This window comes from Aspergillus pseudonomiae (genome assembly GCF_009193645.1).
Source record: "Aspergillus pseudonomiae strain CBS 119388 unplaced genomic scaffold BDV37scaffold_2, whole genome shotgun sequence".
Lineage (NCBI taxonomy): Eukaryota > Fungi > Ascomycota > Eurotiomycetes > Eurotiales > Aspergillaceae > Aspergillus > Aspergillus pseudonomiae.
In genome coordinates, this window is record NW_022475994.1 from 38342 (window position 1) to 62284 (window position 23943).

General features: G+C 49.1%; 7 protein-coding genes across 7 annotated transcripts; 5 read left to right on the forward strand and 2 right to left on the reverse strand.

The window, feature by feature from the left end:
• Positions 1-1570: 1570 nt before the first annotated feature.
• BDV37DRAFT_235776 (arrestin (or S-antigen), N-terminal domain protein) lies at positions 1571-3975 on the forward strand. Its single transcript, XM_032080550.1, has one exon. The coding sequence runs from the start codon at positions 2314-2316 to the stop codon at positions 3730-3732; it is 1419 nt and encodes a 472-aa protein (XP_031946742.1). The 5' UTR covers positions 1571-2313; the 3' UTR covers positions 3733-3975.
• A 90-nt stretch (positions 3976-4065) lies between these two features.
• BDV37DRAFT_292661 (glycoside hydrolase family 18 protein) lies at positions 4066-6139 on the forward strand (the record flags this gene model as incomplete). The annotated part of the gene is made up of 6 exons (XM_032089228.1): positions 4066-4611; positions 4688-5059; positions 5117-5173; positions 5276-5345; positions 5399-5934; positions 6023-6139. The coding sequence occupies exons 1-6, from the start codon at positions 4468-4470 to the stop codon at positions 6137-6139; spliced, it is 1296 nt and encodes a 431-aa protein (XP_031946743.1). The 5' UTR covers positions 4066-4467.
• A 522-nt stretch (positions 6140-6661) lies between these two features.
• On the reverse strand, positions 6662-12631 carry utp10 (snoRNA-binding rRNA-processing protein UTP10; the record flags this gene model as incomplete). Its single annotated transcript, XM_032080551.1, has 4 exons — positions 12140-12631; positions 7625-12068; positions 7418-7562; positions 6662-7354 (listed from the first exon to the last, which is right to left on the reverse strand). Coding segments are annotated over exons 1-4 (5404 nt in total), but the record flags the coding sequence as incomplete, so codon positions are not given.
• A 151-nt stretch (positions 12632-12782) lies between these two features.
• Positions 12783-16368, forward strand: BDV37DRAFT_277778 (uncharacterized protein; the record flags this gene model as incomplete). The annotated part of the gene is made up of 3 exons (XM_032085862.1): positions 12783-12803; positions 12867-15335; positions 15385-16368. The coding sequence occupies 3 exons, from the start codon at positions 12783-12785 to the stop codon at positions 16366-16368; spliced, it is 3474 nt and encodes a 1157-aa protein (XP_031946745.1).
• A 145-nt stretch (positions 16369-16513) lies between these two features.
• BDV37DRAFT_76382 (putative NADPH oxidase (NoxA)) lies at positions 16514-18785 on the reverse strand. Its single transcript, XM_032091182.1, has 4 exons — positions 18377-18785; positions 18070-18324; positions 17613-18022; positions 16514-17549 (listed from the first exon to the last, which is right to left on the reverse strand). The coding sequence occupies exons 1-4, from the start codon at positions 18469-18471 to the stop codon at positions 16660-16662; spliced, it is 1650 nt and encodes a 549-aa protein (XP_031946746.1). The 5' UTR covers positions 18472-18785; the 3' UTR covers positions 16514-16659.
• A 1957-nt stretch (positions 18786-20742) lies between these two features.
• Positions 20743-22437, forward strand: BDV37DRAFT_235786 (uncharacterized protein). Its single transcript, XM_032080552.1, has 3 exons — positions 20743-21500; positions 21559-21875; positions 21934-22437. The coding sequence occupies exons 1-3, from the start codon at positions 21443-21445 to the stop codon at positions 21985-21987; spliced, it is 429 nt and encodes a 142-aa protein (XP_031946747.1). The 5' UTR covers positions 20743-21442; the 3' UTR covers positions 21988-22437.
• A 68-nt stretch (positions 22438-22505) lies between these two features.
• On the forward strand, positions 22506-23937 carry BDV37DRAFT_235788 (mismatch-specific DNA-glycosylase). The gene has a single exon (XM_032080553.1). It carries the CDS (start codon positions 22816-22818, stop codon positions 23827-23829), a length of 1014 nt encoding a protein of 337 aa, XP_031946748.1. The 5' UTR covers positions 22506-22815; the 3' UTR covers positions 23830-23937.
• Positions 23938-23943: the final 6 nt, after the last annotated feature.

Below are 23943 nucleotides of genomic sequence, written 5' to 3' on the forward strand. Positions count from 1 at the left end.
CCGAGTGCCAGGAGTGCCTGGAATAACCGCCTGTAGCTTCTGGAGCTTCTTATGATCTGCAGGGGAATCATATTTTAGAGTTTATAGAGCTGTTTTTATTATCCTCAGCTAAGTTTGTATGAGAACTTTCAGGCTCTATTTGGTTTAAACCTATTCCTTCTACAATGTTATCCTAAAGATCAGCTGTCAGTGCTAAGGACATAACGAGAGGTCAATTGTATGGTTTGGTTCTACGTTCTTCTGGCGACTAACTGGCCCAGCTTCCGACCGAGACTTCTCCATCATGGCTGCCAAGAAGGGGGCAATGGGACCGTGCCAGGGTAAGAGAAGAAAATTTTTCACAGATGGCGGCATCGAGCGCTAGAAACCATTATTATATCGTATCACTTAAGATACTATCAAGTTTTGTTAGTTTCCCGTCGGCATACCGTATCGGTCGGCTCATGGACGTCGCTTAGCCACGGCTAGACGCGGACCCGTGGAAAAAACGGCTGGAGACTGTGAAATAGCGTACCTTCGTTCCTGGTTTCTGATGGTGGAGTGACTAATGATAATGAGGGATATATAGCAGGAATTGAAGTCAGTAGAATCGATGGGGATTCGACTGTTCTTCTTCATGGGGAGGAGAGGAATTCAAGATTCAGATTCTTTTTTGAGTTCAGTTGTTGCAGCTGGCCAGGATTAATAATTGAAGTATGACAGCATCGAGACCAAGAAAACGCATGGACGGCCAATGGGATAAATTAAGGCGATAGATCCCTTGGCGAAGAATCTTGGACGAAGGAAAGAGTGGATCTCAAGCCGAAGCTGTAAGGCGCAGAGCTAAACGGCCAACTTGCGACAACAGGAAGTTACTTGGAGCGGGTAAACGTTCTTATTCGCTTCATTCCACGGGCTGGACTCTTTAGCTCGGTCTTCTCGGTACTCGGAACGACTAGTATACGAGGACTTTGATTATCAACGATGGTCTTCCAAGCTGTTGATGTCTTTTTTTGCCTTGGTCACACATGTCTCAAGGTTGGGAACCCGTAAAGCACGCAAGACAACTCGTCGACTATGGGCAATGATTGACGAATAGTTTATGGGGGCAAGAGACCATCAGAAGACCTACTCAGTATGGTGTGAGATCTACGATCATCACGCGATTGGGACCTGGTTGGAATGCTGGAGAGTAAGGAGTCTGAAGTCCCATTAAAGGGTATTCTCTAGTTAGGGTTATGCCAAACTATTGGTCTGATGATCGTCACTACATATTTGTCAGGTTGCTGACTATTACTTTTCTTCCCCAAAGTCTTCGTGTCCCACGGGGGGAAACATCTTCTGACTCCGGAGTAAAGTTCATGACGAATATGACACAGGGCGTGAGGTCGACATCGCTTAAGGATTGATATTATCCGGGATTGGAGTTGAATGCACTGAATGTCACGGAAGGGCGCAAAGGATCATCGGGAGTTGGACCAATCGCTAGAAAAGTGGATCTCGGCCGATATTCGTGTTAACTATGGAGACGAACTATGAAAATATCCATTCATTCATGTGGTCGGTGTGTGAGTTTGTTGGTTCGGCCTTAATTTTTTATTTTTTATTTTTTATTTTTTATTTTTTATTTTTTTAATTATTTTATTCCCTTTTTTTGACCCTTTTGTCCAACAAGTGGATTATCGTCAACACGTGCTGAGGATGACCGATCAATGGCTTCTCTCTTTCTTTGCTCAATACGTGACTCATTTTGCGCCCTGTGGATTGACATGCCCGATTAGAAATACGTAGAAGGGGGATATGAGCTAGGTATTTAATATTTAATATTGAATCGCCGGGGGTCTTTCAACAGGATATCCGTCGTTGTCATAGCGTGCTGCAAGTATACATCAAACTATCTCCACAGCTCGCCATTACTATTACCCAACGACAACCATCACCCCATCCCTACATTCAATTTAGAATCTTTCTCTTGCAGCTGGCGTCTCCCTTCGTTTCTTTTTATATTCTTCTTTCTCTCCTCGCTGCAACCCAATTCCTTCTGCTCAGTAATCATCTCTCCTCTTCACTATCAGTCTGGGGTGCTGCGCATGACGCGCTCTCCACGATATCCTGGAGCATTTCTCTCTGTATTATCCCTTGCATTGTGAAGTACAGCCGCAATGACCTCATTTGTCACTCGTAGCTCCAGCACGTTGGAGTCCTTGACGCAGTCGCGTCCGAAGGTCGACATCGAGCTCTCCGGACAGACCGAAGGGCTTGTCAGTTCATATACCACCAAGGATCGTATTGAGGGGACGGCAGTGATAACGGTAGACCGTGATACTCGTTTTGATGAGGTTGAAATCACCTTCGAGGGTAAGGAAGCCCCAGACAAGACAGATCACTCAAAGCCGCAGGGAGCCTTTACTCATATCTACAGGGACATCGAGAACTTCCGTGGAGCGTGTAGCGATGCCAGGACGTACAGGCGCTTACCAGACATTCCTCCGACTTCGTCAACCGATTGAGGAATCTGCCTATCCTATGCCCCGTGTGCTGGAGGCCGGCCGCACTTACAAGTTTCCGTTCACATTTGTCGTACCCGATCGTCTGCTGCCACATGTATGTAGCCACACAAAGACGAACGCCCATGTTGAACGCTCTCACACCCTGCTCCCACCTTCTCTCGCGGATCCCATGTTGGCCAATGATGGCAAGTCGCTCTTGAATGACCTAGCCCCCGATATGTGCCGGATATCATATTTGATCCGGGTTAGCGTGCAACGCAAGCCAGAGAATGCCCCGTCCAAGGCCTTGGCTTCGGTAGGAAAGAAGGTGCGGATCATTCCGGCCGTCGATGAAGAGCCCCCTTTGAACATCACGGACGACGACAGCTACTGCATTCGGAAGGAGAAAGATGTCAAGCGCGGTTTCATGAGAGGCAAGCTGGGCCGACTGGTTGTCGCCTCGTCACAACCCAAGCCTGTGCAACTGTGTCCGCCTAACAGTGAGGCCACTGATTCGGTCAGTACCGCTGCGACAGTGCACCTACGATTTGATCCCGTGGGCAAGGAGGAACCTCCTCGCCTGGGCACGATCTGGAGTAAGCTCCGAGCGTCCAGTCTGTTCAGTGCAGAACCCTGGGGTGATTACCCTTCCCCCCGAAATGTGCCCTGGGCACAGATAGGTCAAGGATGTTACACCGAGACCGTCCCCCTTTCTACCATGTGCGTGGCGTCGGCACACTGGACGAAGCATACCAACCCCCGGGGACTCAGTCGCTGCGACTCGATGGAGTCAACATCATCCTCGGAGTCATTAACCGGTCCATCGGCGTCTTTTACCGGAGACACCTACTATACCGCATCAGTTGTCGTGCCCATCACTCTTCCCAAGACGAGAGCATTCGTCCCGACCTTCCACTCGTGTCTGATCTCTCGTATATATTGCCTCGAGCTCAGCATCTCTTACCATACGCCAAACGCCAATATCCTGACCCCAACGGCAACGCTAAAGATCCCCATCCAACTCACAAGCCGGTCTCGGTCCGATGCAAAGACAAAGGGTCCTGAACATGAGATCACCCAGCATGAAGTTAATGCAGAATTCTTCAGCCCCCGCAGCGTCGCACCCCCGACAGTGGTCGAGGTGGCGCCACCGGAGTACTCGGAGAATCAAGGTCCAATTCTGCCTCCTGATCGTTCGATCGATTTGATGTCTACTGCCCGTGTCCCCAGGGTTAATGCTGGAGGTGTCGGGGCTGCTTGTTAAAAGTCTTCCCGCATTCAGCAGCGAATGCAGGGGGTTTCACGAGATCTAAAAGTTCTGTGTTCCATGGCGTTGAGAAGATATGTTTTGTCTGAATATACCCGGATTGTTTTGTTGTATGAAATTCGCATAGCAATAGCGCATAAGGGCGTTTTGGATCGAGAGATCCGGTTATCTCCAGGGTCTGAAATCATGTTTGGGGTCTTTCGCACCGAGCCTAATTTAATTTAGAATAATTTAGTTTCAATATAGACCAACTTGATGAAAACCCGACTCCATACTAAATGTAGTTCGACTAGCCTGAAATCACAGGCATCACGCTCTTCCCAGGTCACGCCCCTCTTCCTTTTACGGCGTCTTCATAAAAGGCGCATTGAACAAAACACCCTCTTTTTTTGACACATTCAAGGGTCTCCTATCACCAGACTTGGAAACGTATCCTGAAAGCCTTGCCGAATAAAGCATCCATTGAACACAATCCCGTACAAAGCAATATAATCCACAAGTATCCTGCCTCTTGACAAAGAAAGCAGGGGTATGTGTCTTTATAGGAGCCGTCCAAGTATATCATCCTTTGTTTGTCCCCACAGTATTAGACAAACTGCCGAAGTTCATTGTACAGGTACCAGACATGCAGCATAGGACTATAAGTGGAGCATGGATTCCTTATCAACAACACCTTCAGGCTAGTCTCCTCGAGCACATATACTTGGATATTGGCTGGCATCATTCTTCACTATGAGAACTTTCTTCCTCCTCCTCGGGGGCCTTGCATGCCTCACCAGTGCTGCCCTCATCCCGCATTCAAACGATAAACATCATACTCCTAGTCGTTCTGAGCCTGAGAACGGATATGTATCCATGGCCTACTTTGCAAGCTGGGTTAGCATTAGCTTTTCCCCTTCCACTGATTTCCTATCGAACTAGCACAGAAGACCTCTTTAACATGAAAGTGTAGGCCATATACCGTGACCACTATCCGCAGCATATTCCCGTCGACAAACTCACCCACGTCCTCTACGCCTTTGCCAACATCACCAAAACTGGCGAGGTTCGGTTATGGGATCCATGGGCTGACTATGATAAACACTTCCCCGGAGACCCACAGGAAGCAGAGAAAGACAATGTCTACGGATGCGTCAAACAATTGGGTCTCCTAAAGCGGAAGAACAAACATCTAAAAGTCCTTCTGTCGATCGGCGGATACACAAACTCAAACACAACTTGGGCTGGTATTCTCAAAGTTGAGGCAAATCGAAAGACGTTCGCCCAGACGGCTGTCGAGTTGATGCATAATGTGGGATTTGATGGTTTAGATATCGATTGGGAGGTCAGCTTTTCCCTTATATTTCTTCTTTTATCATTTCACTAGGCTGATATCATGTAGTATCCCAAAAAAGAGAGTGCAAAGGATATGGTGTCTCTCCTGAAGCAAGTAAGAGAGGTATGTGTTGCGTATACATCAGGAGATACATATGACAATCCAGTTCCAATAACAATTCTCTTACCGCTCTTGCTTGACACACTGCTAAGAACCGACCAACAGGAACTGGACAGTTGCAGTAAGCAGCATGCGAATGGCAAAAAGTTCCTCCTAACCATCGCCTGCTCAGCCGGTATGTGTGGCCCCTTCAAAACACAGAAGAAGAGAGCTAACGACAAGTCTCAGGGCCGTCAAACTACAAGGCTCTCCAGATGTCTGAGATGGATAAATATCTCGATCTCTGGAACTTGATGGCATACGACTACGTCGGTAGTTGGGCCAATGCAACGGGTCATGCAGCTAACCTCTATGGCAACTCCTCTAACCCTGAAACCACCCCCGCTAATACAGATGATGCTATAAAGTACTATACTTCTAATGGCGTGCCATCCAACAAGATTGTCCTTGGAATGCCGCTTTACGGCCGCGCATTCGTCAACACTACCGGGCCAGGTCAACCCTATGTTGATGTTGGGACGGGCATGGGGGATCCCGGAGTTTGGCATTACAAGGTGCTGCCACTGGCTAACGCAACGGTTGTTGAGCTACCGGATTTAGGGGCCAGTTATAGTTATGACGAGAAAAACAAGATGTATGTTTCGTATGATACAGTGAACATGACCATAGCCAAGGCGGACTATATCAAAAAGCAAGGCCTTGCAGGTGGAATGTGGTGGGAGACCAGTATGGATAAAGTTGGGGAAAACAGCCTTATTGACACGGTATGTCTTTATTCCTTTACTTTCTGTTGGCCCTAGAACCAATCTGCTTTCTAAATATTGAAACAGTGTATTGACTTATATGGCTCAGCTGGTTCGGGAACTCGGTGGGACTGACGCTTTGGAAAAATCCGAAAATTATGTCAATTACACCTGGTCGAAATACGCAAATGTCCGGGATGGATTCAAGGCCGATCTGGAAACATGAGGATCACCGGTAGCTCTGGACGTCCATTCTACTCTTCTGACCTGAGCCATATTACCAAGATCAGGGGTTCAATCTACTATGTATTCCATATCTTAGTATCTCGCTATAAATAGACATGATTGATTCGCTTTTCATGACACAAAGTGCCTCTCTCCTAAGTGAAATCAGTAGAACAACTGCGAGCTTCTGTTCATCTAGCTCTTCCACTAGAACCCAACGTATCACCTAGTGAAATAACCCGACAACCCAACCCAAAATCTTCAGGCTATTCCTAGAACGAGTCTAAAGTAGTGAAAATAGGACAAGAATGACAGTTCCTGTTGCTTGTGCAAGTGTGTGGGATTTGCATGATCCCAAGACTAAGGGTTTTAATGTACCTAGGGCTGGAAGGCGAAGGATTACCTATCTCCTGGGAATTCTTTGACTTGCGTATGTTATTTGCTTTTGTTTTTATCACTGCATGATGTATTTTTCTGGGAATACGGGGTCTTGTATCTCATGATGTTTGCGTTTTGATTTTTCTTATCTTTCCATGTGTCTATAGTATAAATTGTAACGAAGGATGACGGACAGAGACGTGCTGAAAAAAAGTTCTACTGGTCAGTAGTAGGTAGAACCAAAATCTATGAATTATATATTCAAGGGCAACACAACAAAACCAAGCCAACTTTTCTATACACAAAGAACATCTCCACTCAAGAACAGAATTCCAACGCCAGAAATGCCCAGAACCTCTTTTGAAAACTTGACTTCGTCCCGATCGGAAAGCACATCAGGTCAACATATCGTCCAACTTCTCGCCGAGCACGTCCTCGATCTGCTTAACCCATTTGCGAACCTCCTTCTCCACGTTCTCGTCCTCGTCTTCCATCAGTTCACTGATGTAGGGCAGCATCTCGGGCAACAGAGCAAGCCATTCCTCGCCCAGCTGCTCGGTGAGCGCCTGTTCCGTCTTGAGGGCTGCGAGACGCGTGTGCGGGTTCTCGCCGCCGGCGGCTTTGCCGGTGGGGCCGGCTGAGGGACGCAGGTACCGCATAAGGACTGTGTTGAGTTCCTTGTGGTTGTCTGTGGAGTCGGCTGCCACGGCCAGTTCGGTGATTGCTGGGATGGCTTCGTTGATGACGAGGGTTGCCGTTGTAGAGTGAGTGGCGTGGGCGAGTTGTGAGATTAGAGGTGTTGCGATTTTGGTGAGGTGTGAAGGGGATTGCCAGAACTCTGTTTTGGGTTGTGTTAGTTAATCTGCTTGGGTTAGGGTTAGGAAACTGTTGTTAAGCTTACCGTCTTGGTCATGCTCGAAGGCGTTCTTGAGCAGGCGCATAGTTGCCAACCAGAGGGATTTGGTGTTGGGGTTGGACGGGCTGGCTTTGCCGAGGACGGATACTACGTTCTCGATGATGTAGCTGGCATAGCCGGTGACAATAGACTGCGGTTTGTTAGAGTCGGGTTGACTGGGCTGAAGAGAGTCCGGGACAGTATTGTGCTTACCTGAAGAGTGCCGAAGAAGACCTGCAGGAACTTGTAGAAGGTCGTGAGCCGGGCCAGGCTGCCCTGTGTATCCTTCTTTGAAACGCCGGTTGTTGCCCACTCGAGGAGCTTGGTGAAGATAGGACGGAAGGTTGAGTCGTTGAGCTTGTAAATCATCTTGATTGTGACTTCGTTGACAATTTCCTCGATCTCGTCTACATCAGACAAGTCAAAAGTAGCATCCGATCCCAGTGCGAGTTGCTCACGACGCAAATCGAACGCCTTGAAGAGAATATTGGTGATGACAGGGAGGTTCTTCGCGGTAGATGACTTCGGATGCTTCTCAATGGCCATGCTGACGACTTCCAGAGTTTCCTTCGTAGCTTCTGGTCCGGCTTGCACGGCATGCTGCCAGTTGCGGTCGACTGCGCCGAACGTTGCAGAAGCATCAACCTTCTTGGCCATAAGCCTCAGCGCCTCCTGCCGGCTCTCCTCTTCATACTCATCGTTCATGGCGGACTTGTACGAAAGTACAAGGACCTTGTCCAGATGAGAAGCGGAGATCATGTAAGGAAGGTGGACGAAAAGAGCCGAGAACAAGGAGTAAACAGCATCGTGCAACCTTGTGTTCTCCTTGCCATCCTCCAAGCTCAATTCAAGCAAGGCTAGCGAGCGGTTGAGTGTGTCCGGTAAGGCAGGGATCATGGCCTGGCCCAGGACTTCGGCCATAGAGGCAAGACACAGCACGCCCATGATGCGAATACGGTTGTCCTCCTGTCCGATGCAAACCTCACTAGCAACAACCCTGGCGGCAGGGATAACCTTCGACGGGTCCTTCCTACCATACTTGTCGGCTATGCGGTCGATGCAAGCCACCGCAGCGTGCTTGAGCAGGATGTCTGGCGAAGACTCGACAATCTTGACCAAGACGGGCAAGAAGTCCAACATTCTGGTTTGGGAAGGACTGTCGCGTTCGGGGTTCTGACGTAACCGGCCTTCCAGAAGTCGGAGAACCTTGCGGCGGAGTTCATCGTTGGGACGCTGAAGCAACACCTCGATCGTGTCGAGGAAATCGACGAGCGATAAGGTTCCGAATAGTGCACTGAGAACTTCGCCACTTGCCTGGCTGACGGGCTTCATGTCCTGCATGTTGTCTCCAATTGCCAAGGTTTGTTCCAGGATCTGCGAGAAAAGGGCGCGGATTTGTTGAGGTTCATCACCTTCCTCTGTTGTGAAAGCTTTGGCCATCTTTGATTTGAGAGAAGAATGCCTAAACAGATAGGCCAAAGCCCGTAGAAGGTCAACGGCAACCTTCTGAGGCTCACGGCCATCGTCACTTCCGATTCCAAGGAGAACTTGTGAAATACCAGGCTTCGACTTGAGAGAGTCGCTGACCAGTCCGAGATACTTGCTGTAGGTGGCAAGTTCAACGGGAGCATTGGCATCCGATACCAGGCCCGTCATCAAGATCAAAACATCCTTATCCATGGAATATCTATTTGCGAGCATGGACAAAACAGCGAACAAGAAGTCCTGCGTTCCAAGTTTGGTAATAAGGGCGTGGAAAAGTCGGAGGCGGCGATGTGAAGGGATGTGCTCGAAGGCAGCGGTGAAGCTGAGCAGCAACTCGGATGTCCCTGACACAACGTCACGCTTCTGGTTACGCAATGACTGAATGAGGGCCGGAACGACTTGGTCAATCGTTTGATCGATCACGGAAACAGAGTAGTCGTCATCCTTTTTGAGCACGCTGGAGCCCATGAAAGTGAAGATTGGCATCACACTGTGGAGAACCACTTCAGGAGCAATGACAGACAGTCCCGCGACCAAGAGAAGGGCTGCGTTCTGCACTTGAGGACTGTCGGTAGTGCGGACACAATCGACAACCAGATCGGCGCGAATAACGGAGGTATCGAACTGTGGCTTACCAATGGTCTTCGAGCGGTTGACAATAGCCAACAAGCTGCCAAGTGCCAAGCTGAGCAGGTAACTCATTCCTGACTGAACTTGAGACTTGAAGTGGTGAAGAGCAGCCAGGGTTTGGAACAAGCCGTCGGCCAATTCCGGGTGAGTCTCAGGGAAAGAACTATCTACCAACTCCAGAATGAAGGTCATCTTCTCCATGAGTTCACTGAGAGTAGCCTCATCCTTGACAGTCATTGCGACCATATTGCTCTGGCTGGTGCGCCTTCTCTTGGGAGCTGGTCCAAGACCTTCCATATCAGTGACTGTGGCAGGAATCTTCTGAATGAATTGAGAAAGTACAGCTCCCGGAAGCTCTACACTGCGTAGGATGTCCCTACAACCATCAACCAGTGGCGAATCAGACTGTTCCAGAGATATCTCAAACAGATTCTCCGCAGCAAGGACTTGCCGGTCTTCAGAAACCTTGGGCCAGACATCCTTCATACGACCGAAGACTGCGCCGACGAAAGAAGAGCTCAAGGACTCCGAATACGGGCTCACGGTTGATAAAAGCACGGTGATAGCGTCTCTCTCCTTTGGTGTCACCGTCAAGACAATCTGGTTCTCCATCTCCGAAACGGGGACTCGCTCCTTCTCGCAAACATCCTTGGCCTGCTGTCCACCCATCTCTCTCCAGTTCTTTAGTAGCGGCCCAAGCTCCTTAGTACGGGTCGTTCCACCAGCCTTTTCAACACGGTTAAGAAGCTTCAACAAGCCAAACTTGGGTGCATAGAGCGGGACATGAACAGCATGAGAGCAGAGGCAGGTGAAAAAGCTTAATCGAACGGCCTTCTTAAGCTCAGACGACTCCGAGTCCGAAACGGACGAACCACGCAAAGTAGCCTCGAGGACTCGGCCGATATGATCTGGATCAATGACATATTCTTCCAATCCTGGAAGCAAAGCACGCTCGAAAACCTTCTGTAAATCGCGGCCCGGGATCCATTGGATATTCTTTGGCTGACTGTCTTGACCGTAAATTGTGTTGCTGGCCCAGACACCTCCTGGAGCATCACCCTTCTTGTTCTTGTGGAGGCTACCAATGATAGTCAAAATGCCAGCAGCCTCCCGACGAACTCGCTCTGAAGGATCGGCAAGAGTGGCTAAGACAAATGGCAGTAACGCTTGGAGATCCACGTCAATGGAGGCGGTAGTGAGGAACGAAGAGACCATATTCAACGCAGCCACTCTGGTGCCAATGGGATATGACCCGGAGAAGACCCGGACAAAGAAAGACAGATATTGAGGAGATTTTGTAGCGTTCGCTTTGTCAAGAGCTGGCAGGCTGGCGAAGGCATCAAGCTTATCTTGAGACCCAATACCCAAGCCAAAAGTCCGGACAAGGTTATCGAACACTGGGATGGATTGGGTGCTGAGATATGAGCCCTTGAACGAGCTACCCGCCAGAGACTCTAGAGCCGGCGTGAAATTATCTTGCTCCTCTTCCTTCTCCGCGTCTTCCATCTCCACGTCTTCCAAGGCTTTGGGAGCGGGTGCGGACTCGATAACTGTTTGCAGGTTTTGTTCGATAGCAGCAATATCAAAGGATGACTCCGCAACGGTCTTCTGGAAGATAGGACGCAGGGATTCCGACCGGCCGAAGTGCTGTACCAGATCCGCGAGATGGGTTTGCGCATCCAGAGACATGACACCATCCTTATGAGCATTGCCACTAGCGCGCAAGACCAAGGCCATGCCACTGCCCAATTCAGCCTCTCCTAACAGTTCACTCTCGAACATAAGCGACAAGAAATCAAGACGGGCTGTGTCTTTCTGCTTCGAGAGGTCCTGTACACAGCCTGCCACCAATCCAAGTAGTAGTTGAGATGCACGGTGCTGTTTCGAAGTTTCGGACAACTGCTGTAGAGGGTTCTCCAATCGAAGGATGGCTTTGAAAACACGCTTTGGTAGCGTCGTGTCCGGTTTCTTCTGTGCAAGAACAGCTAAGCAGACAAGACCTGAGTTCACCGTTTCTTCCGTCCAAGACTCTGCCACAGCCTCCATCAAGCTATCGATGACCTTGTCGTGCAGAGAAGCTTTTTGTGCAATAGCCACACAAACCATGTAGCACCCGATGACCAACTCTGCTACATCCTTCATAGCCAACCCGTCATTCAATACCGGAAGAACTCGCATGATGATATCGTCGTGGTTTTCCTTCTCAATGTTTCGTCGACCCGAACGCCCCGAATCCAGCATTCCAGCAACAGACTCTGTTACGATACCCGCCCAAAACGTCAAAAGCGCATGGTGACCCGCTCGTTCCCTGCTGACTTGAATGGTGTATCTATTTAAAGCTGCGAAAAATGGCTTGTTTGTGGTAGCACTGTGCACGAGAGGATGGCGCGGGGGGTTGATTGAGCTTTTCTTATAGGGATTGAGAATTTTGAAGGTCGGTGTCAGATCCTCTGGAAGTATCGACAATAGGCTCAGGAACAGAGGGGTGGTGTGATATGGAAGGAAAGTGAGGATCGTAAACTCCGTGTTATATTCGTGTATCCTGCACATTCTGTTAGCCCATGGTTGTCGAACAGTTTGGAGATTGAGGTCAATGAATCGTTTCAATCGTACCGAAAACGCCTAATGAGCCAGTCAACAGCCTTTACAGCAGGACTCAGCAATAATTTCCCTCCGACCAAAGCAAGGAAAGTCTCCAAAACTGCATCCAGCTCCTTATTCTGGGCAACGTTCATTTCCGTTCGCTCCTGCGCCTTGCTCTGTTCGCTGAAGATCGTGCGCTCGAATTGCGCAAATCGGGGATCCAACTCGCATAATTCCTGGAAACCTTCGTTGCATATATCATAGATCGTATCGAAATCTTGGGACCCGGCGACCTTTCTGTCGAAAATCAAAGATTGTGAATGCGCTATCCTCTGCGCCTTGAGGTTTAACTGGTTGGTCGAGTTTGCCGCAATCTGCGACAGCTGCGCAGCGAGGGACGATGCCATCTTGAAGCGTATATTGTTCCTTAACCGTATTTACAATAGTAACCCATCCCTCAGAAACACACTTCTCGAACTTGAACAACAATTCAGTCTCCCCAGGCGTATTGGGTTATTTTTTCACGCCGGCAACGGTGGGTGATCGGAGTAGCTTTTTTTTTACTGCCGCCTCTCCAACCAGAAAAAATTACGGGAAGCGGAGGCGGAGTTTTTCCAGTGACAACCACCAAACAACTGATCTTCAAGGCTCACGATGCCTCACGCTCAGGAGCATGGATTCCTCTAGCTCTCAGGTTGGTCCTTTTTCTTGGAATATTGATCTACTATCGAAACTAATTGCCATATATTTTTTCTAGCCGGAGAAGAAGTCCATCCCTCGGTTCGCCAGCTTCAAGCCTCGACCAGCGCCTCCACCCGAAGCTGATCGGCCTCCCGAGCGCCGCAGTCGCGACAGCTCCGACAAAGAAGACAGGCACAGACACCACTCAAAACGACACCGTTCGAGACACAGGCATCACCGAGACCGTTCCCGCTCTAGAGATCGTCGAAGAGAGCGTAAAAACATCCGTCATGACCATAAGGAGGCGTCTCATTCCGAACGGGAGCTTATTCCTGAGCACCGATTGGTGCTGCAAGACACCGTGAAGTTAGAGGCGGAGGCGTCAGATCTATATGTTGTGGATCGTAAAGGTGATAGATACAATATCATATACGGTACTATTCATCGTTACAATGTTCCGCTCTACTACCGGATAGGTCGAGGTAGCGTGCTAGGTCTTCCTCCAACCAATAAGATCGATCGCGATACCGCCGAAGGAGACGCGTTGATCATCAAGGCAGACGCCTGGCGCTCCGATAGCTCAAGGACAAGGTCGAAGAGTATAATATCTGGGGGGAACACACAGAGAACGAAACTACTTCGGATACGACCAGCACCTACGTTAGATGCAGCTGCAGACGCCTCGAAAGATTATCTTCCACTTACGGCCTCCGTGCATCACAAACGCAGCGATGTCTCAGGACATGAGGGTTCGGACGACGAGAGATATGGCTATCGTTCAATTCATGGAAAGGCGAAGCAAGAGGATAACCTTCCCAGTGACATGGAAGAAGTATCAGACACCGATTTGAGTGGTGACGAGACGGCGCGAGTCGACCCTGATAAAGAAGTTAAACAGCGCAATGTCGAGCTGTCCAGGAATGTTGAGCGCAATCCCACCGATGTGCGTGCATGGATTGACCTTGTCGAGCATCAGGAATCTCTTCTGAAAGGCTCCGAAGGAGAAACGAAAACCCTCACGTATGCTGAAAAGAAGAGCTTGGCCGATATCAAGATATCCCTCTATGAGAAAGCCTTGAAGAAGGTTGGAGGACATGCTTCTCGTGATCTTCTTCTCCTCGGTCTTCTAGAAGAAGGCGCCAAACTTTGGGACACGAAAAAGCTTTCAGCACGGTGGCAGGCTGTACTGAAATCAAATCCTCATTTCATTAGCCTCTGGGTCAAATATCTTGATTTCCGACAGACTGAATTTCTTGAATTTACTTACGAACGATGCTATGCTACGTTCATTGACTGTATGAGATTGAACAGATCTGCATCCGACAACCCGGAGAAAGCCCATGTTCAAGTCTACCTCTTCCTTCGCTTGACGCTTTTCATTCGGGAAGCTGGATTCACCGAACATGCAGTAGGTCTATGGCAAGCAATTCTAGAGCTGACGTTCTTTCAATCGGGGACAACGGATTCTGTCACAGCTCGAGAAGAGGTGCTGTCGGCGTTCATGGATTTCTGGGATTCTGAAGTTGTGCGTATTGGTGAAGTTGGTGCAAAGGGCTGGCAGAGCGGCCTTAATACTCTTTTGGAGCCCAGATCCTTCACATCACAAAATCGAGTGAACTCGAAGTCTGTATTCGCGTCTTGGATGTCATGCGAACGGGAACGAATTAACAACGCTCGCCTTCCAGCTCGCAGCTTAGATGAAGAGAACGATGATCCCTATCGTGTAGTTCTCTCGGCCGATCTGCTGGAGGTCCTATCGCTTGTATGGGGCTTAGCATCAACAGACGTGCTGGTTGACAGCTTTCTATATTTCTGTCATCTTCCTCCTATTGCATTCTCCAGCAACTCGAAGACAACCAATCACTGGATGGGTGACAGCTTCTTGCGAAATGAATTCATGAGCAGCTCTGATTCCACGCTTGATCGCTGGGTTCCTAAATACGACACCGATACTAGAAATACCGCTTCGGCGCCGGGCTACTTCCAGAACTTTGTTCATTCATTCGATACTCTTTTCGCGGACCACGAAGCATGGTTCTCCTCCATTGGTCCTTGGGCTACAAGCGTACTGAACTCTCGGTCCGATGTCGACCCCGGTTGGGTTTCCAAGGTATTGAGATCTTTGGTAGAGCTGATGCCACAAAATGACCATTTGGCTGCGTATGCGATTGCGGTGGAGTTTGCAGGTGACCGCAGCAAGGCAGCAAAGTATGCAAAATCCTTACTCAAAAAGCGGCCGTCCAGCCTGTGGCTCTACAATGTGTATGCTCTTATTGAACGTCGGTCAGGCAACCTGGAGGCCGCCAACCGTGTGTGGGAGACCACTCTATCTATGAGCCAAAACAGTAAGACGTTTACTGAGGAGGAAAAGGTCGATGCTGTTTTCCTTTGGCATACTTGTATATGGGAGATGCTGGAGGCTGGCAGCTTAGATTATGTATCTTATCTCTTCAGTTCTATGCCTCAGAGCAGTCCTAGCCTGAAGGCTCCGGTGGATCCTAAACAATACATATTCAACCCAACAAGCCTGCTGAAGACTCAGAGTGTAAGTAGACAAGCTTTTCACTCCTTACCACTAGGCTAACTCAAAGCAGTTACTATCAGATAACCAAGAGGCCTCGCTTGCAGCCGGAAAAGCCAACACTTTTGTGGCCTGCACGGACTGTCTAGCAATACTAACCTACCTTTCTAACTCTCGGGATCTAAATAAAGCCCTTCAGCCATACAGCAATGGCTTCAACAGACTTGCAACATTGCCAGCAAAGTTCGAATCGTTCAGATCCATTTCTATTGAACTCCTGCACCAAGCGCGTGCAAGACTGCTCTACTATCACGCCCGCACAAGCAGCATATACAAGCCCTCCCAGATTCGTGCTCTGCTGGCAGATAGCATATCCTTATTCCCCCATAACACGATATTTCTGTCCCTCTTTGCTTGGAATGAATCTCGGTTCCGTATCGAAGAGCGCGTCAGGGATACCATCATGGACATAACGACGAAAGCCCACAACCGTGCCGACCAAATCTTCACAACCCAAGTACCAATCACATCCCACTTATTCTCCATCTTCACCGAACTAAATCGTCCTGTGTATGCCGGTTCTACCCCACACTCTGTCCGTGCGGCTTTCGAAAAGGCTATTGGCGACAAAGACCCGATGACCTCAACCCACCATAACACACTTTCCACCGCCCGCTCCAACCTCACACTCTGGAAACTCTACATTCTCTTCGAGATATCTCAGCACGACATCAATCGTGCCAAAGATGTCTTCTACCGTGGCATGCGCGCCTGTCCATGGTCCAAAGAGCTCATCATGCTTGCCTTCAGCCATCTCAGGGCAGATATCGTCCGGGAGCTGCATCCAAGCGCATCACGGAAGGGCGATGGCATGAACTTCTTTGAGCTACGAAGTGTGTATAATGTCCTGATAGAGAAGGAATTGCGGGTTCATGTCGATATCGAAGATGAGTTGGACGAGCTGTTGGCGGAGATGCAGCAGAAGACAGCTGCGCTGGGGCTACCAATTGCCATGCCGGAAGATGCCGATAGCGAGGATGAGCAGATGCAACTATGACAACCTGTTATTCAATCAACGTGTATCATATCAGTCTTCGGCCTATGAAATACAGGAAAAGATACCATAACTATCCACCCTAGCAAATTGAAGAGTGAACCATTTATAACTATATACTGGTATACTGTACAGGGCATTGTATCTCATCAGGTACATACACTAGTTCAATGACACGCAACTCGCATTGTCGAAAAGGGGAAAGAAAGATGTCGATAAAGAAAACTCGTAACTCATCAAAAAAATTCACCGGAGCCACTAGACCCGGCTCTCCTCTCCAAAACAAACCCCTTATTAGAAGTGTTCTTTCCAGAACTTGAACTTAATATCCTTAGTTGCCGATGTGATGGCAGCTTCCCTGATCTGCCGAGCAGCGGCATTGGGTCCGCAGAAATATACTCCGATCTGCGTTGCAAATTCGGCATATAAGCCAGGCATGTATGTCCCGTCTTGGAGACCATCGCGCATAGCAGTGAAGAGACGCTGGAAGTTTGGACGGCCGAAGTTGGTCCGACTCTTCAGCTCCGTGAGGGGGTCGACCTCCTGGCCGACGGAATTGAGGTAGATGTTAGCGGTAGTGTCGTCGTCTAGACGTTGTGTAAGGTAGGTGTGGATGCGCAAGAATTCCACTCGCCCTTCGTTTGCTGCCTCGTAGGCAGACTGGGACTCGAGTGAGGATAAGAGAGCCTGGAACCATTCGAAAGAAGAGGTATCCTTGCAGACCCAGATGAACTCGACGCGGCGAAGACGACGGGGCGGGTTAGGTCCAGCGCGCATGTGCCAGATGTTCTTTAGGATGGATGCCCATGGTGTGACGCCGATTCCAGTTCCAATGAGAACAGCGATTTCGTTTTCGAAAACGTCCTCGGCTGGGGCTCCGTAGGGTCCGTCGACGCGGAGTTGAGGCATTTTCTGTCCGTTTTCAAGCGCAACCTCATACATTCCGAGCGGGTCGAGGCCTTCGAGGTCTCTGGCTTGGGCCGGTCCGCATCCAAGGGCGTCACCGAGGGCTCGTGTGAAGTCTCCCACTTGGCGGACGTGGATACTGATGTACGGGTCAAACGGGCAGGAGGTGATGGTAAAGGGGTGCCATTGGTTGCTCGACACCTCAGGGACTTGGATGAAGAGCCATTGGCCGGCTTTGTACCTCATGCTCTCCTTACGGAATTGGATCTCCATGGCATCTATTTTGATTGTTAGGTCATCGAGATGTTGGGCAAAAGACCATGGAAGTATTGTCAACATACCGTATGGATGACGGATCACCTTTGTTATTACTGTTTCACGCCGAGATCGAATCTCACGATAGAGCCTTTCGAGGAGGTAAAGACCACCTGCTACTAGCTCCCATCTCCATCCTTCGTATCCGATACAATGTTTCCAGAAATCTTCACCCGCGAAGGGTGAGTATGGTTCTGTAGAGTCGCGAACAAAACAACCCGTAGCGTGAGTGTAGAGGGCTAACATAAAGGGCACGAATAAGTGGTGAGTATACCAGAAGGTCTCAAACGACTGCTGGCGGATCCGGTGATGAGCCGTAGTATATATTAGCATCATGCAAAAGAGCATTACGTGACCTGTAATCCCCCCTGCTTCAGTGAAATGTATTTGAACGGCTGTAACGGGCCGAATGTTGTTCTTCTCGACATTATAAAAGCTATTGCGTGTTAGAGCGATGGATGATTCTTTGAGGCCCTTACTTACTTGACATAATGGGCGGCCACATGGAGAATGGTAAAGATAAGCAGAGCATAGCTGACTTGGCGGTGGAACCATATTGATTCATCGAGCGGTAGCCATCGGATCCTAGGCCTGAGAGTTTTGACAATGTTCCTGCACATGGGCAACAGAATCAGGGTTCCATCGAATGTCAGTACTAAGCCTGCACCTCTGGAGATCCAGACGGAATATTCGAGGGCATTGAGGGCATCCAATTTTGAATTGTTGGCTTGGAAATACCTATGAATTCTCAGCGAGCTAGTCGCAAGATCATATAGACCGGCATACTTACCACCCAAGTGCAAACACCGCAATATGAGAACCCCAGAAGAGTATATAGAACAGGATTTTAGAACCAGTAAACAGAGAACCCCATGTGTATGACATGCTGGCCCCACGCGGAATGAAAAGCAACGTAGTCAATTCCCGCGGGCAAGTCTAAAAAGAACAAGGAAAGGGTAGCTGTGTCATCGACCAGCAATGACTGGCGGTACGAGATGAGAATCGTTTTGTAGCGCCAACGTCTTGTGTGCCTTTCGGAAGTAAAATATGCCTGTGCCTCAAACCAGAGGAGCAATGTTTGCATACGAATGGCTCAGATGTTCCCTGTCTGCAATCCATGCAATCTTGATCTTCTGTATACTGGCTTAGGTATTTTTGTCGAGAGAAACGTAAGTTAAACAACCGGATAGTGGCCGAGCCCCCCAGCAATGATAGCGTAGGAAAGCGATAAACCAGCGTTCCCAGGACGTATATGAATCGGTAGTTTTTCCCTTTTGCCTTGATCCTTCGCGATATCATGTGCTGGCCTTAGGTGATATAGCGAGGAAATGGGCTTCAGCGACAGTAAGTGTTCAGTGGCCGATTAAAGCAACTGAAAGCGAAGCCACACACGATTATTATGATGCTAAACAACAATAGGTTGGTGCCAGGGTACGGCGCAAGTCAATTCAACCATTGTTAGCTTGACAGTTACCAGGCCATAGACAAAAGTGGTTTGAACGTTGAGAGAACTAATGTGGGGTCCAGTGATGGAGATTCGATCGATTATTTTTTTTTTTCTTTTTTTTTTTATTGAACTCTTCTTTTGTTGCCTTGGTTCCGGGGGTGTGGTTTTGGTTGCAGGGAAGAGGGAGGGGGAAAGCCACCGGTCGAGGGGGAAGAGACTAAATATGCACCTTTTGCTATATTTACTCCATCCAGTCACTAGTAGCTACCACTACGACGACTCTTAGGGCATTGAACATCCAGTGACTTCAACGCTCTGTGCACCACTCCTACCTATGTATGTACCTACCTCAAAGCACACCTCAAATACCCCCAGAAACACGCTCTAGGATACCTTCAATCTATCCTATCGTATAACTCGGTGATGTGCCACAGTCTTGAGTCAGAAGTGTCTATTGGGCCCCGTGCGATTCTCATTGAGTTCAGCCTTGCTTCTCGTATTCTTGGCCAGAGGATGAACGGCCAGATATCTATCACAATTAGTTCTGAACCTTGATTAGCAAGTTATGCCACCATCATGTTATTCTTCTCCCACTAGCTTGATGTTCAAAAATAGTAATCAGGAGGGGCCATCGCTATCTTTTCCGTCAAAATTCTTCTGATCTTCTCATATCCTAGTGATAACCATGTGGCTCGAGCATAAGTCGAGAATGATTGGGGAGTAGTGCGTCCTTGGCATCACTGTAGCTAACTTACGATTTTTCTTATACTCATGCCACCAGGTGATTTGCTTCTTTGAGGGTGGAGAACCTGCCACTCATTTTGAGGTTGCCCTATGAGAGGCGCTCTGCAAGCGCGCTTCCCGTCGCACGGCCTAGTAGCAACCCCGTCCATCGCATGAGTTGATCAACTTAGGGTCGCTACCAAATATAGCTCTTTCAGTCGCTTCTCAGCATCGCAGTATTAAAAGAACTAGTCCAAAGTGGCAACCATCTCCGTGCATATTCTGATTTCCACTGACGGTTGGGCCTTGGCGTCAGGAGAGCCCAAGATATCCGAGTCCGAGATGATGCGGACGAGGATCCTGGACTGCTCGGCTCTGCATGATGGACAGCTCGTCACATCTACCCCATAGCTAGTGTGGCCAACTCGGTAGTAAAACATTCATAATTCAAAACTAGTTGGTGATCTAGCGCAGTGGCTGGCGGTGATACAGAAAAGACGGTGAGACCAATGATTATCTGCGCCTCGATTAATCGCCTTGAAATCCTTCGAACTTGGTCTTCTTTTCCCCTTAATCCTCCTGTGTGTTGTATTTGGATTATGAGACCACATTGAATGGGCATGAGTGCCTGTGCAGATATGGCTGTGTAGCATCAGTTACCGCCGAGGCAGAACAGCCATCGGGCATGGAAATACCAGCAGCAACCAGGATACTGTTCCCCGCTTCGTGGGTCTTCACAAAAATCTTCCTGGTCAAAGAGCAATGACCAGGCCCTAATTGTTAGCATGGGGCTTGTGCGGTCAATCAGAATGCGGGAGTGGCACAAGTATCGGCGACTAAATTCTGTTCCCGTAAATCTCCTGCAGGTTGCGCTCCACTGTCACGCACCGTCGCGGCGCTAAGGTGCTGAACACCTTCCATCTCGCCAGTTCCCCCTTCTGATTTGCTAGAGACCATTGCTTTCCGCATAGACGTAGCGCCCAACCAGGGTTTTGAATAGTGAAAGTGCTGGGATTGAACTTGGCTGTCACAACGTCTCTACTTTCTCAACTCCAATCAAGAGCGTCGAGAGCTCTATCCCCGTGAAGAACCCAAGAGGAGAGTACCAAGTATGTCCTCTGAAGCGGCATAATACTTTCAATTGGCTCTTGGTCTTGAGCGGTTCTTGAAACGAATCCGCGTATCACATCGCTGTACGATGGGATTTCATGCGCGCATACGGATCTGTTGAGGGGGCAATCGAGATCATGTGGTGACCCTCTTTAGGCGCCGGGAAGCTATGTATTCCTTCTCAGTCCCCCTCCATTTACCATTCATACCGCTTCCATGGACATGACTCTCTGGACTCCACGAAGGGTCACGCTCGATCCTGCGCGCATTGATGTTTTGTGATGTGATTTATCATTTGATCTGAACTTTATCTACGACTATCACATTCAGATCCGACCTGTTCGCAGAGCAACAATCAACTTTATACGACTTCACTTGCCATGTTCTCACTGGGTCTCCCACTGCACGCGACTTCAATTGATATAATCGATGACGAGGATAGCTGGCCACGCCGACCATAATTCCTTGCTTGTGAGACGTCAGCAATTCTATCGACTCTCAAGTTAAACTCCTTTCGCTGGACGAAAGCGTCGCAGTTCTCACTCTACGTGGCTGCCGAGGAAGATTCGGATTGCCATGGGAAGGCTTATCAAAAACCACTGGGCCCGCTTGATAATCCTCACGGCCGCAGCATGTATGTTGGCTCTTCCTTTTCGTATCGACGCAAGCTAATGCGTTTCACCGATCCACAGATCAAGTAGGCAGTGCCATCGAAGGCTTCATCTGGCCGAAAGTGTTCTGGGATTTCATGACGAAGAACCTCAATGGCGCAGTAAAACCGATCCCGGTGTTACAAATTCTCAACCTGCTTTTAGGACTGCTTGGTCTCGCATGGGAATGGCCTCTGAAATACTTTGCCGGGACGTTACCGCATCGCAGTATCGAATTCCGTCTTATCCTATATCCTCTTAGCGCTCTACTTTCCATGCTCCTATACCAGGGAACTGATCCCGCCATATATTACCTTGTCGGAATAGGTGTATACTTCTGGGCTTATTCCGAAGGCGAGGTTCGTACATTTGCAAGAAGCTTGAATCACAGAGATAGCACGTCTAACAAAGATATAGGTTGTCTGCGCGGTACCCTGGACCTTGCCTAAACGAAATTCCCTCAAAGTATAACGATGCGCTTGAATTACGACCTAATGACGTGAACGACATAATTAATGACTATTTGGGCGGCCACCGGCGTTTACCCCCGGTTCTTCAAGATAAGATATGAGTAGCCAGCAATGGCCTTACCTGGTTTCAGTCCGACCCTCTCTTTCGACCATAATTGATACCACCGATAGTGAGGCACAGAGGAAGACCTTGAACAGAAAAGAAAAAATGGAGGCATTATGAACACGCTCATCAAACCAAATGATCAAAGCCAAGTCCATGGAGCGCGAACTTTAGACCCAAAGCAACCTCCAATTAATTGGGCAGAGTACATACTAAAGCGACGGATAATAGGCTAATAGCCGGATTGGCGACTTCAGTGGGTATAGTATCTTGGCTCATGTACATACATATATACTACCTATATATACTAGTGCTATCTTTAGACATCGAATAAATTCAGAGAAAAATCTTTAGGCAAATGGGTTGACCACGTAGGTCTCGCTGCCAACTTGGAAACTAATCGTCTGAATGGAAGGCGACAACCTCGGTGCCTGGATGCCTCGCCACCCTAACCTAATGGAGAACGTTCTACACGTGACTATAACATCAACAATATGACTGGCCTATCATCGCTCTCCCATACTCTAGCCTGTAGGTACCTACCTTTCCTCCTGCGCTCGACCTTCAATGGAAGAAAATAGAATATCGCACTAACTATTTAACAGCTAATAATGATATAAAGGCTTCCAAATATTTTCTAGATTTGACTTCCTTCAAAGTTGCCTGCGAACTGATACCACATACCACTAATCCCAGCCAAAGCTCCCACAATCCCCTGGAAGCGGAATGTCGCCTCCAGCTTCCACCACCCTCATCAACGAGGATTTCCACATCGAAACAGCCCTCGCCACAGATGACGCTGAAGACGTGCCCGTTAACAAGAAGACCAGCTTCAACGGCAGACTAAACCAATACTTCCACACATCCAAGAATATCCCCAACCCTTCAAGACAAGATACATTATCCAAAAGGAAGTCTGAATCAGAGTCCAACGACCAATCATCCAGCAACGACAATGACTCAAACTCCAAGCGAAGAAAGAAAGCCGTCTCTGCCGCCGTCCTCAACCTCCCCAAACGGATAACCCGTTCTCGCTCCGCATCATCATCATCATCGCCCGCCCCGTCGCCCGCCACGGAGCCAAGTACACCGGGTCGTTCTCGCGCTCGCCGTCAGCCCTCTTCTCGTAAGAGTACACCAGCGTCTTCCCCCGTCTCGCTCCTCCGCGACACCATCCCATCGAACCTCTCCCTTCTCCTGGTAGGCGTCAACCCGGGTATCATGACCGGTGCCACGGGGCACGTCTACGCCCACCCATCGAACCTATATTGGAAGCTCCTGCATTGGTCTGGGATCACGACGATTCGCCACCCGCCCTCTGATACCTACCGGCTACCGGAATTATATAACATCGGAAACACCAACATTGTAGAGCGTCCGACCCGCGACGCCAGCATGCTCAGCAAGGCGGAGATGGACGCCGGCGTGCCGGTGCTAGAAGAGAAAGTAGCCAAGCAACGGCCAGAGGCCGTTTGTCTCGTTGGAAAGAGTATCTGGGAGGCTGTATGGCGGGTACGTAAGGGTCGAGCGATCCGGAAGGAAGAATTCCGCTACGGATGGCAAGACGAGTCGGAGAACATGGGTCGGGGTGAGGGGTGGAATGGGGCGCCGGTGTTTGTTGCTACCACTACTAGTGGACTGGCAGCCGGGATGAGCATGGCTGAGAAACAGGCTGTATGGAACGAATTGGGGAAATGGGTGAAGAGTCGACGAGAAGCCAAGAATACCCGTCCAATGTAACTATATACAAGGATCTAAGTACGTATTATGCAATTACATGAACAATACCACCTACGTGCTTTAGTCTCATGTACGATGCTACAACGAGGAAACCCCAAGGATAATCAAACACAA